Genomic DNA, 12,173 nt, shown 5'->3' with positions numbered 1-12,173 from the left:
ATTTGGATTGCAGTCCCTTTTCCCATCTATGACACAATGTGATCAATTTGATAAGACCAAGACAGATGGTAAATCATGTTTGAAATTCACAAATATAAAAGGACCCAACTCCCCTGCTATGCATTTTTGCTGTCAGAAAAACTGCCATGGGAAAATTCCTGTCTCATTTTTCCAGTAACTATTTGCCAAAACAAGCGATAAAGGTGAGAAACTATAACGTTTCTGAAATTGAAATACCACAGTCAGTGACATTAAAACCTGCTGTAAAACCGTTACTCTAGTTTCTCATCTTCCAAACTGTATGTGTTAACCACTGATCACCACTTACAGTCAGTATACTGCGTTTTTGTAAGTAGTAAGTAGTGCTTACAAAAGCAAAGCAGAATGAATTTAACATTTGGCCAAAAAAACAGTTGTCTTAAATTTTTCTCTAAGCCTCAAACCTCTGCTGTCTATCAAGTATCAAATCACCACAGATAGCAAGATGACTGTGGAGTGGTTTCGACTCTGATCATGGGGCAGATTTGCTGTAGGCTCACAAGATCACATCTTCTCTGAAATCTACACTGATATTTGGGGTTTCTGTCCAGACCACTACAGCTTTTGACGTGCTAAATTTGGAACAGTGCTGTTTTGGTCAGTGACATCTGCACTTTTTTGTGGTGAAATCCCCTTCGGCAGTGCTAACTGTTAGCCACTGTAGGTGGTTACTGGATAGTATCTGTGTGGGGGGTACAAGTCTGAATAAAGCTAACATAAAGAAGGTCAAAGTTTTGTCAGAGCAGCAGTGTGTGTGTGTGTGTGTGTGTGTGACTCAGATGCCTGAATGAGAGATGGGACTGTGCCATAAGGCATTACACACCAGTGTCACTGCCGTGCCTCACAACAAGCGAGTTTGTGCACAGGAAAACCCCAACCTTCTGATGTACGATGGGTAAGATAGAGCAAGACTGAGAGAATGGACTTCTTACAGGAAATGTGCATGGCTTTGTTGCAGACAAGGAACGGAACTCACTAGTCACTGGCTCTTCATCAGTAGGGACTCTTCAGACCTGCCAGGTAACCAGAGACAACATGAGGTGAGTCCTTCTCAAACGTCAGATCAGATCAAATGTCTGGAATAATGTCAGGTGATGTTGAATATACAAAGTAATATGCAGAGTTGGAATGGCAGAGGGAGAGTAGTGTTTGAATTTTCTTGACTGATCAGTGGCCTCCCACAACTAGTCTGAAGGAGTTACAATCCATGTGCTCTGTGGCTGGCCTGTCTTCTCAGCAGTGGTGGTCTTATCAAACCACAGTACAGTGATTGGGTGAAGGATGTGTGAGAGAGAGGGTGTGCTGTGGAATGTAAAAGTGTGGCAAGTCCTTGAGGGTCGGTCTGTGGTGGGATGTGGTTGACGAGAGTGAGAGTGAGAGTGATGTTAATGCTGTTGTCACATAAAGAGTATGTAAACAGTAGTAACACAGAAATAGAATAGAATAAATCTAAATGATTGGAGGCGACAAGTCAAGGAACTTAACAAGGGACTTGGCTATATAATCTTTTTATTGATGTATTGCACCATCACCTGTTAAAGTATTTACCAACGCCCCACTCTGCCTTTGAAAAGGAGGATGTTTCTTTCTTTTCTGGAGAGACACTTCTTTCTTTTATCACAGTAATAAAGAGAGCAATACATTATGTTGTACAGTAGTAGAGAGCAATGAGTTAAGTGTGGAGGAAGGCATGAGATGTGGAAAATTAAGGTCTCACTATCACTTGAGTCGTGATAGAAATTAAGTTTAGTTTACTTCACACTTCAGCTCCATAACCGGATGGGCATATGGGTGTCATTTTTGTTGTCAATGCGAAATTATATGTTTTGTATGATTTTGTTTGTTTGTTTGTTTATTTTACTATGAGTCTACAAAACTATGAGAAATAACTATACTATGAGAAATAACAATAATTATAAAAAACAATGTATTTACCAGATTTACCAAACTAAATAAGTAGAAAGCTCCCGCACACTGTCTTCATTTGCAATTGTAGCTTTTAATTTGCAACGTTTCGGTCAGATGACCATCATCAGGCAAAAAAAAAATGCCTGATGATGGTCATCTGACCGAAACGTTGTAAATGTGAAGACCCTGTGGGCCTTCTCCGACGCACTTGTCCCAAGGAGGTGTGCAAAAGCACTCAACATAGAAATGGCAGCTTTTGAGACATTCAGGATGTTGCATCACCTGCCTAAGCATTCTACCCATATCTTTGTCCCTCGCTGTTGCAGTACCATGGTGCTTCCAACCACCACCACAGAGTACGACTATGACTACTCCACGGACTCCTCGATCACACCCTGCTTCCTGGACACAGCTGACTCGCTGGGGACGGCCTTCCGCCCGGTGCTGCTGTGGGTAGTGTGCGTGGTAGGCCTGCTGGGCAACGGGCTGGTGTTGTGGGTCTTGGCGTTGCACCGCGTTCGGACCATGGCCGACGTGTGCCTGCTCAACCTGGCGCTGGCTGACCTCCTGCTCGCCCTGCTCCTGCCCCTCTGGACCCGCGCGGGCGTGGGCTCGGACTTGATGAACGCCGCCCTCTGCAAGGTCACAGCCGGCATGTACCAGCTGGGCTTCACCAGCGGCCTGCTCTTCGTCACGCTCATGAGCCTCGACCGCTACCTCGCCATCGTGCACGCCGTGGCGTCCTCCGCTGTGCGCAAGCTGCGCTACAGCGTCCTGGTCAGCGCCGCGGTCTGGGTGGCGGCCGCCACACTGGCCCTGGTCAAGGCCCTCTTCACCATCAGCGACGACGATGGGAAGTGCCTCGTGGATTACCCCACCAAGACGCGGAAACTGGTGCACAACTTCACGGAGATCTCCGTGTGCCTCGGCGTCTGCCTGCCCACCCTCACCTTCTGCTACGTGAGGATTCTCGTGGTGGTGCGGCAGCAGCGTAGCTCCAAGAAGAGCCGCGCCGTGCGCCTCATCTTCGCCATCGTCTGCGCGTTCACCGTCTTCTGGGTGCCCTACTACGTGGCCGTGCTCCTGCAGACGCTGCATCACGACCTGGACCTGTGGAGCTGGTGCCAGATGTCCCAGCACCTGACGGTGGCGGTGGAGGTGACGGAGATCGTGGCGCTCACCCACTGCTGCGTCAACCCCGTCATCTACGCCTTCGTAGGGGAGAAGTTCAAGAAGGGCTTCGCCCTGGCGTTCGCCAGGCATCCTCTCTGTGTGAAACTGTGCCCTCTGGCCTACACTGTCACAAGTACTTACTCGAAACCTTCAGACAACGACACCTCAAACACAGCTGTGTCTTCAGCACGCTTGGAAAACGTAGAAAAGGACTATTGATTATGAAATATACTGTATATAAGTGAGTGAGTGAGTGAGTGTGTGTAATGTATGTGTATAATTGTAATAGGATTGTTTTCTGTATTGTTCTTCTTATATATTTGAGAATGTTTTATCAGATAATGTATATGCTATGTATATAATAAATCAGAATATAATATACTGGGTAAACTGCTTTTGTGGTTATGTTTTAGCTCTCAAATAAGGATGCTGTGTTGACCTGTGACCTGATCTGTTCCAAATACAGCTTCTCATTGTGCATTTGCCACACGCGTTAATCTAAAGCAATTTAAAATCTAGAGGATTTTCAACTGAATATGATCCAGTGACCACCACTGGACAAAAGAAGCAACCTGAGGACCACTGTTGAAAAAATCCTTGACCATGCATTTATAATGTAGGTTTAAACCTACATTATAAATGCATGGTCAAGGACCAACAGCAATGCCTTTATTGACCACTAGTGGGCTGTGGACCCTGACCTACATGCAAGATTGTTATGGAGAACAGATGAATAAAAAGTGCAACAACATGCACATCCATATTTTGTGTACACACTCTGATCATTAGACTAGGTCTGTTGGCACAAAAGGTACACATTGATTGATCGACAGACAGACGGATAGGCAGACAAGCAGACTCAGGACAAGCTTTCTCTCCTGGTGGGGAGGGGTGTCACAGTAAATTGCTGCAGCTGTCCTTATTTCATTTCAAGGAGACTTCAACCAAAGTCCTTTTAGGCAAGTCCCTCCACTCTGCGGTCATATTGCAACACTTTTTGGGCACTTATCGGGCATCTATTTTGGAAGAAATGCGCATGCGCAAGGCTTCACGACACCAATCTTGCTCCAGTGGTGAGATCACAACACATGATTGGCACGATGTCTTCACAACACACCACAAGATTGGCTCAATGTATTCACATGTGGACATTTTGCTGCGGAAGGGGTGGGATATGTGTAGACAACTGCAAAACTAAACCCATGCATTTCTATGGAGGATTTTTGTGTGCATGAACGTCTGTTAGCTGTCACGTACACAAGAGGAAAGACATAGCCTACATGCAGAGTACAGGAAGAGGAAAAATGTGGTTCTTAGTTCTTGAAAACTCTAAAGACCTAAACCAACCATATTGATGTCATTCTGGCAAAGTGATGGAAAGATATTATTTAGCTAAATTTCAGTTCATTCTGGGAATGATTCACTGTGTTTTGATGCATTGGCAAAGAAAACAATTTTAAAGGAAAATGTGATATTGCATCTGACAACATGGTAAATATGAAACACCTAAAATGGGTCGTCAACCATTAGGTCACAACATAGAAAGTCTACTATGTGAAGGTACTTAATCAAAACAACTGCTTTACTGTTTTATTGCTTTATTGCTGCTGTACTTCGTAAGTAAAGTAGTCTTAGTGATATTTTGTGTGTGTATGTGTGTGTGTGTGTGTGAGTGTGTGTACAGTATGTGTGTGTTTTTATTAGGTTAGAGGAAGTAGTGACACATGTAACCAGAGTGCTGCTACCTTGGTAGTAACCACACTTTTAGCAGCTGTCAGCAGTTATGTATAGTACTTTAAACCTATGAACATAGCAGTTATGTATACCACTTTAAACCTATGAACATAGCAGGTTCACTTTGAAGAGTGAACAGAGACAAGAACACTACTTGAATGTCCAAATTTCAACATTAGCTTTTTCATTAGGCTTTGTTGGCCAACAGGTTCATTTAGGTTCATCCAAAACAGACCCATCCTATCCACCAAGCTGGTTATTGCAGTCAGTAGTAACTACAGTACATGTTGTTAGCAGTTATGAAGGGGACTGTAACAATGGTGTTCACTCTCAGGAATGAGTAGACTCAAAAGGAAAACGTTGAGATCTACAAAGACAGGGCCATAGGGGTTGTCCCCACGCCATGTGAAAGTCTACATTTACTTTCATTTGGCTTCTTTGGAGAAAAGATCATATGCAAAACAGATCCACCCAATCCACCAAGCAGGCTACAGCCATGAAAGATGACAAACAACACGTTGTTTTTGAGAGTGGTGTGTGCTGGAAACTTTCACAAAGGCTACAAAGTGAGAAAATACTGTTGTTTCACATCAGAAAAATGAGGACAGGGCACATCTCCAGAAACCTTTGCATCATATTGACAAAGACTGACAAAGTCCACCCTCCACCCAGCCACCCCTCTCTTCACTACCTCACCCAGCCACCCATCCCCCCACCTCTTCGCTACCTCATCACCACAACCATGAGCTTCCTCCGTCATCTCACAGGAAGCTAGCTTTGCACACACCATATCCACTACATGACAGAAAGCACAACCAAGCATATAGTAATGATGAGCTTTATGAACATGTGTTAATTTACACACCAGTAAGATGTGAGGTGGACCACATTCAACTCCTTTTGTATTTACTCTGGCATTTCTTTACCACACTGGCCATGTGTATGTGATCTCATGCATTGTATTGATGCAGGCCTATGTATTGGATGAATACCAAAAGCAGTGTAACTGATGGTGGGGTTCAAAAACTGCTCAATATGCGCTTGTGATAAAAAGGCTATATAGCAGAGCTTTAATATACATGTACTCCTCATCTGTAATCATTCAAGTGGTTAACACATGAAGGGTTCAGATGCAAAAGCCTCTAAATGCCACCTATGTCAAAAATGAGATAAAGATGGTGAGGGGATGCGCTCCACACATAGTATACGCTAATCAAATAATTTAACTTCTAAACCCACTAAATACCACTATCTTCCTGGTCTGAAATATCGATTTATAGGCAAAAACCTATAGGAGCCTGAATTTAAATGCTCATTTAAAAGAAAAGTGGTCAGACGGATTTAGAGGGTTTTGCATCTGAACTCTTCACATATCTCTCTGGATGATTCCCACAGCATAGTAGGCTTTGATACACCCAAGTATCAAAGGGGTTGCAAATTAGCCAATTGGCTAGAAACCTTATATGGATCACACATATTGTTATGGCTTTGACTGTGATCATTATGTATGTAATAATGTGCACTGCATTGTTCCTGACAAATAAACTAATAAATAAAAAAATAGTAATAAGTAAAAATATTCTCTCTTGTACCGACTAAGTTTTTAGAAACTGTGAAATGATTTAAGCCAGTGGAGATGTCTGATGCACACATGTGGGTCACATCAGTCCATATTTTGTGTACACACTCTGATCATTAGACTAGGTCTGTTGGCAGGAAAGTTCACAAAAGGTACACATTTATTGATCGACAGACAGACGGATAGGCAGACAAGCAGACTCAGGACAAGCTTTCTCTCCTGGTGGGGAGGGGTGTCACAGTAAATTGCTGCAGCTGTCCTTATTTCATTTCAAGGAGACTTCAACCAAAGTCCTTTTAGGCAAGTCCCTCCACTCGGCGGTCATATTGCAACACTATTTGGGCACTTATCGGGCATCTATTTCGGAAGAAATGTGCATGCGCAAGGCTTCACGACAACAATCTTGCTCCAGTGGTGAGATCACAACACATGATTGGCACGATGTCTTCACAACACACCACAAGATTGGCTCAATGTATTCACATGTGGACATTTTGCTGCGGAAGGGGTGGGATATGTGTAGACAACTGCAAAACTAAACCCCTGCATTTCTATGGAGGATTTTTGTGTGTGTGCTGTGTCTCCTCATTAGAAAGTCTCTGCTTCAACTGAGAACTCTTTGCATTTGAGTAGGGGAGGTTTCCATTACACTGTGCAATTTGTGCAACATCCTTCCCTTGGAGCAGACCACAGCACATATGTTTACCATTGCAACAAGCAGACATGTGCAGCTGTTTGTGGATTACAGCTCTGCCTTTAACACCATCATCCCTGACCTCCTCCACAGCAAACTGACCCATCTGAACATTCACCCCCTCCTCTGCTCATGGATTACAGACTTCCTCACCAACAGGACTCAGTACAGTATGTCAGGCTGGGCCCACATCTCTCACAGCCCCGCACAGTTAACACCGGTGCCTCCCAGGGCTGTGTGCTGTCCCCCCTGCTCTTCTCCCTGTACACTAATGACTGCACCTCTGGAGACCCTTCTGTCAAAACCATCAAATATGCGGACGACACCACCATAATAGGCCTCATCTCCAACAACGACGAGTCAGCCTACCGCAGAGAGGTCAGTCTCCTGGAGTTCTGGTGTGCAGTCAGTAACCTGGAGCTTAACATCAACAAAACAGTGGAGATGATAGTGGACTTCCGCAAAAAGCCCCCGACTCATCCTCCTCTGGTCATTAACAACTCATCCGTTACTGTGGTAGAGGACTTAAAGTTCCTGGGCACAACCATCACCAACACACTCAAATGGGACAATAACATCTCCCAACTAGTGAAGAAAGGCCAGCAGCACCTGTTTTTCCTCCTCCGCCTGAAAGAAGCAGTCCCCATCTTGGTACAGTTCTACAGAGCGGTCATTGAGAGTGTGCTAACATCCTCCCTCACGGTCTGGTTTGCCTCTGCGTCAGCCCGTGCAAAGGCCAGGCTACAAAGAGTCGTCCGGGCAGCAGAGCGCATCATCGGCTGGCCCCTGCCCCCCATCATGGACCTTTACAGCTCCAGGTCCATTAACAGACCTGTGAAGATTGTGGCCGACCCCTCTCACCCTGCCAATAGTCTGTTTAATCTTCTCCCCTCTGGAAAGCGATACAGGGCTTTTCTGCCCAAAACATCACGCCACCGCCACAGTTTTTCCCCCCAGGCAACAGCCCTCCTAAATAACTCTTAAACTTGGACTTCATTGCACTTTATTTTTATTTAACACAGCACTATTTACATTCCTATTAATTTATCGTTCATAATGGTCCTGTCTGTCCTTGTATTGTGTTTTTGTTTTTCTTTATTTTTGTCTTTCTGTTGCACTTTGTGTTGCCTGGATGGAGAAGACCAAATCCAATTCCTAGTATCTCTGTATACATGGCGAAATAAAGTTGAATTGAATTTAATTTTAATTAGATATATTTGAAATACGTATTTAATTACTTTAGCGTATTTTGCAATTTGTATTTTGCAGGATTGGAAAAAATCAAATGTAGTTTGTAACAAAATACTTTGAAGGGATTGTATTTAGAGTATTTCAAATACTTAAGACAAATCTGTCATTTTTTCTCAAATAAGCAACATTTTCATCACTCAGTTAAATATAATACCTATAACATGACATGATTATCATAGTCCTGGAACCTAAGACCAGAATCTTGTGAACTTGGTTTTGTCGGTTAAAGTTTTTTTCTTTGCTGTTTCTTGTTGTCTAGGGGTTACTCAATAAGAATATGGAGGGTGTCCAGTGATATCCCTTGGGCAATTCCCTATACAGTATTCAGCTCCCAAGTTGAACGTGTTAGATCCAACTTTTCTCTTTTACAATCCCCCATGGACATGTCTGAAGTTGGAAGAAATTAAAAGAAAAATCAATTGAGGGAGCCAAAATTGTCAACTTTATCACCCCTTTGCAAGGACAACATGGGGTGTAAACCCATTTTAGAACAAAAAATTGAAAAAATAAAATAAAAAGTAGGAGCTTGAATTGTCAGGTGTGTCAAGTGCTACAAGACTAAAATTGGAAAATGATACTGATATGATACCGAGGGAGACCATTAGATATGGACCCCATATGATCATGATTTTTGACCCCATGATCTTGAGTACCTAATAGCGGTGTTCATTGTTCATTCTTACTACAGGATAGTATTAAAACCACTTAAAGGATTTGACATTAGGATTTTACAGAATGTAAGGGATAGCATCCGTCGAGGTGTCCTGATATGCGGAAATAATGGAGGAGATGGAGGCAAAGGCCTCCCTGATGCAAAACAGAGTGGAGTTTTCTCCACCAAGTTAATTAATGCCGTATATCGGGACACCTTACAGGATGTATTTGTGCCTGGCTGTTATTCTCCAATACCAAACATCAGATCAGATCAGATCAATAGTTTGGTAAAGTGGGTCTGTGACGTGAGGATGATGCAGTATGGAGTGGCACAGAGGAGTGTTTGAATGCTGTTGACAGATCCGTAAGATGTGTGACTACCTCAACTAGGTCACTGCTCTGCACTCAGCCCGTTTCCTTTATACTGGTGGTGTCATGATCAAACCTGTCTGTGGTGGGATGTGGTTGAAGTGCTACTCGCACTAGCCCATATTAGCCTATATTTAAAATTGAAATAGTAACATATCTGGCACAAAATCACTAAAAAAGAGGAAGGTGCAGGTGTAAGAATCAAAGTTTTCCTCGTTTTTGACAAGCCAACAATGTTATATCATGGGTTAGCTTTAGGTAACAATATTATGTTAGAAAACATTTACACATTGTGGCAGCTAGGAACTATGCTCTTTGCTGTGTCGTCCCTATTTGGACACAGAGATGTGTTAAAAACAACACAAGTTGTGTTGTTTTCAACACATTTGTTGAGTGTAACAGTGGCGCAATGCTGACTAGTGGAACATACATCCCGCCTGTGGTGCCGAGATGTTTAAATATAGAAATATGTGTGTGATGTTAAGAGGCCTGGCCAACCTGTGCAGACCCTGTGACAAATGCTTATTTTTTAAACTGAAAAACTCCACATAGCACCTGTATACTGTTCAGAAATAGAACCATAGTGTGAAGAGACAAGGCTGTAGCCATTAAATCAACATTGGGGGGACTACATGTGCATGGCAGGTGAAATCAGTTCCTGCCATTTCATTGTACAAATTCACGGACACATGGAGTGATATGTTAATATGTTTTCTTTCAAACAATAATGTGTAATAATACTGTTTTTCACGATGATGCCAACTGGGCAGAGATAGACGGTGGCATGGGGTGAGTAAAGGACCAAAAACGGACTTATAGCTGAAATAGCTTAGTCTAGGGCAAAGATTCTAGAGCGGAGAGAATCTTTAATCTAGGGTGCCATTGTATTGGTTTGAATATTTTTCACATCAAATAGAACATGATATGGCCTTGTATAGAATGAATTCTACAATACTTTGAAATATAGCTAGTAGCCTAGTCAAGTACTACCCTAGTTCAACTTAAAAAGAGCACATATGAAATGCTACAGGAGAAGAAGAACAGAGAGAGAAGGAATTGCATAATTTCTCAGAATGACCAATCTGTTCATCAGTTGGTACAACTTTCACATATAGTAAGAGATGACTCAAGACAGAATTTTTGTGTAAGTCAAGCCAGTGTTTTCCTGGCAATTCTCAGTAATTAAGTTTCTTCACAGATTTTTAACCATTTAGCATGCCATTTTCCAGTTTGTAACAAGTGATGGTTTGCACAACAGTGAGTGGTACTGTAGCCTAACAATTTATATGGGGGTATATTACGGGATTACGGGGGTCAAAGTAAGTTATGTGTTACGATTATGGCCTTAAAACGAATGTGTTGTCCCTATCTGGACACAGAGATGTGTTCAACAAACAACATAAGTTGTGTTATTTTATTTTCAACACATTTTGTGTAACAAATAAAAAAGGAAACTAGAAATGTAATGCCAGAGGAGTGGATGGAAATCTGCTGCCTTAATGTTGGTGGGGAGATTCCTGAAAAAAAAACATTGAATCACTTAATCTTTGAGTACAAACCCTCTTACCAAAAAACCTTGTGTCAGGCATTCTTGAGATATCACACTCAAGGTTAGCCTGGCGGGCCATCCTATATCATTGAAATGTATAGTCTGGAATCGAACCATTCACCTCGCTTAATCCAAGGGGCGGGTAGAGAATTGTCTTTCAAACTGCCTAGGCATGCAATAGGCCAGCCGCTCACGACCATATCCATTATCCGATTCGGCCAAAACAGCAAAAACATCCTTCTTGAAAGGAATGACTTAAGTGCATTGTGTTGCTCAACTTTCAAAGAAAAGCACAAATCCAACTCCTCCAAAGTTGATGCCAACGCCGATTCAAACAACCGCTCTTCGTTCGCCATAGCCACCTTCCTTGTTGTTCACCGTCGCAGGACTGTCGTTATCCTGTTAAGCCCGCCTTAAGACTCTCTAACAAAATAGAACGCTGTGATTGGATGACATCCTTGGCGTCAGCCAATAGAAATCCCTATGGTTTGGTACTAGACGTACAGGCTGAGCAAATTAATTTGCCGCCGCTAGGCTGTGTCTAGATTTCTAGGCTAACTCAAGGTGGGTTTGATCTTGACATTTGACTTCATCATTGAGTCCATACAAATGTTCACACCAAATTTGAAGCATGTGCGTCAAGCCGTTCTGAAGTTGTGACACAAGCACGAAAGCTGGCCTTTGGAAAATACTATAACAACACAAACTTGTGTTGTCCCCATCTGGACACAGAGATGTGTTAAAAACAATGCAAGTTGTGTTGTTTTCAACACATTCGTTTTAATTGTGCATCCAATTGCACTTCACTATCCTTGAGGCTGTTTAAATAGCCTATCAGGGCATTTATCCCTGGTCAGCCCTACCTCTGTGAATGGGAAATAAATGCCTCGGACTGAGCTATAAACATTGTCAGCCAATCAACACGATGCTCCAAGATTGGCCCTTCATCTATCAATGTAATTGTCTGTTATTCTCCAATACCAGCAAACCTTTGGCAAAGCAGCAGGAGGAGTCAGCCTCTTTCAACTTGTTCTCATGGCCCCGCTAGCCTCTGACAGCAGTCGCAGAGCAGTCACCTGAACTACCACCTTTGCATTAACCACAGCCAGGCTTAAGGGTTACAGTCACCAATGTTGTGAAGCGAGGCATTAGCTGTGAGCTCTGCACTGTTTCCTGTTGTTTTTTTGTTTTTTTTGTCTTTTTTGCTCAGCCATATCTGCAGC

General features: G+C 42.9%; 1 protein-coding gene across 1 annotated transcript; it reads left to right on the top strand.

Moving 5' to 3' along the window:
- The first annotated feature begins 1,012 nt into the window (after nt 1-1,012).
- Nucleotides 1,013-3,426, top strand: si:cabz01093077.1 (C-C chemokine receptor type 8). The gene is made up of 2 exons (XM_048261465.1): nt 1,013-1,079; nt 2,274-3,426. The coding sequence occupies exons 1-2, from the start codon at nt 1,075-1,077 to the stop codon at nt 3,337-3,339; spliced, it is 1,071 nt and encodes a 356-aa protein (XP_048117422.1). The 5' UTR covers nt 1,013-1,074; the 3' UTR covers nt 3,340-3,426.
- Nucleotides 3,427-12,173: the final 8,747 nt, after the last annotated feature.

Source organism: Alosa alosa, chromosome 13 (assembly GCF_017589495.1).
Source record: "Alosa alosa isolate M-15738 ecotype Scorff River chromosome 13, AALO_Geno_1.1, whole genome shotgun sequence".
NCBI classification, from domain to species: Eukaryota; Metazoa; Chordata; class Actinopteri; order Clupeiformes; family Clupeidae; genus Alosa; species Alosa alosa.
This window is presented reverse-complemented; position numbering and strand designations above follow the sequence as displayed.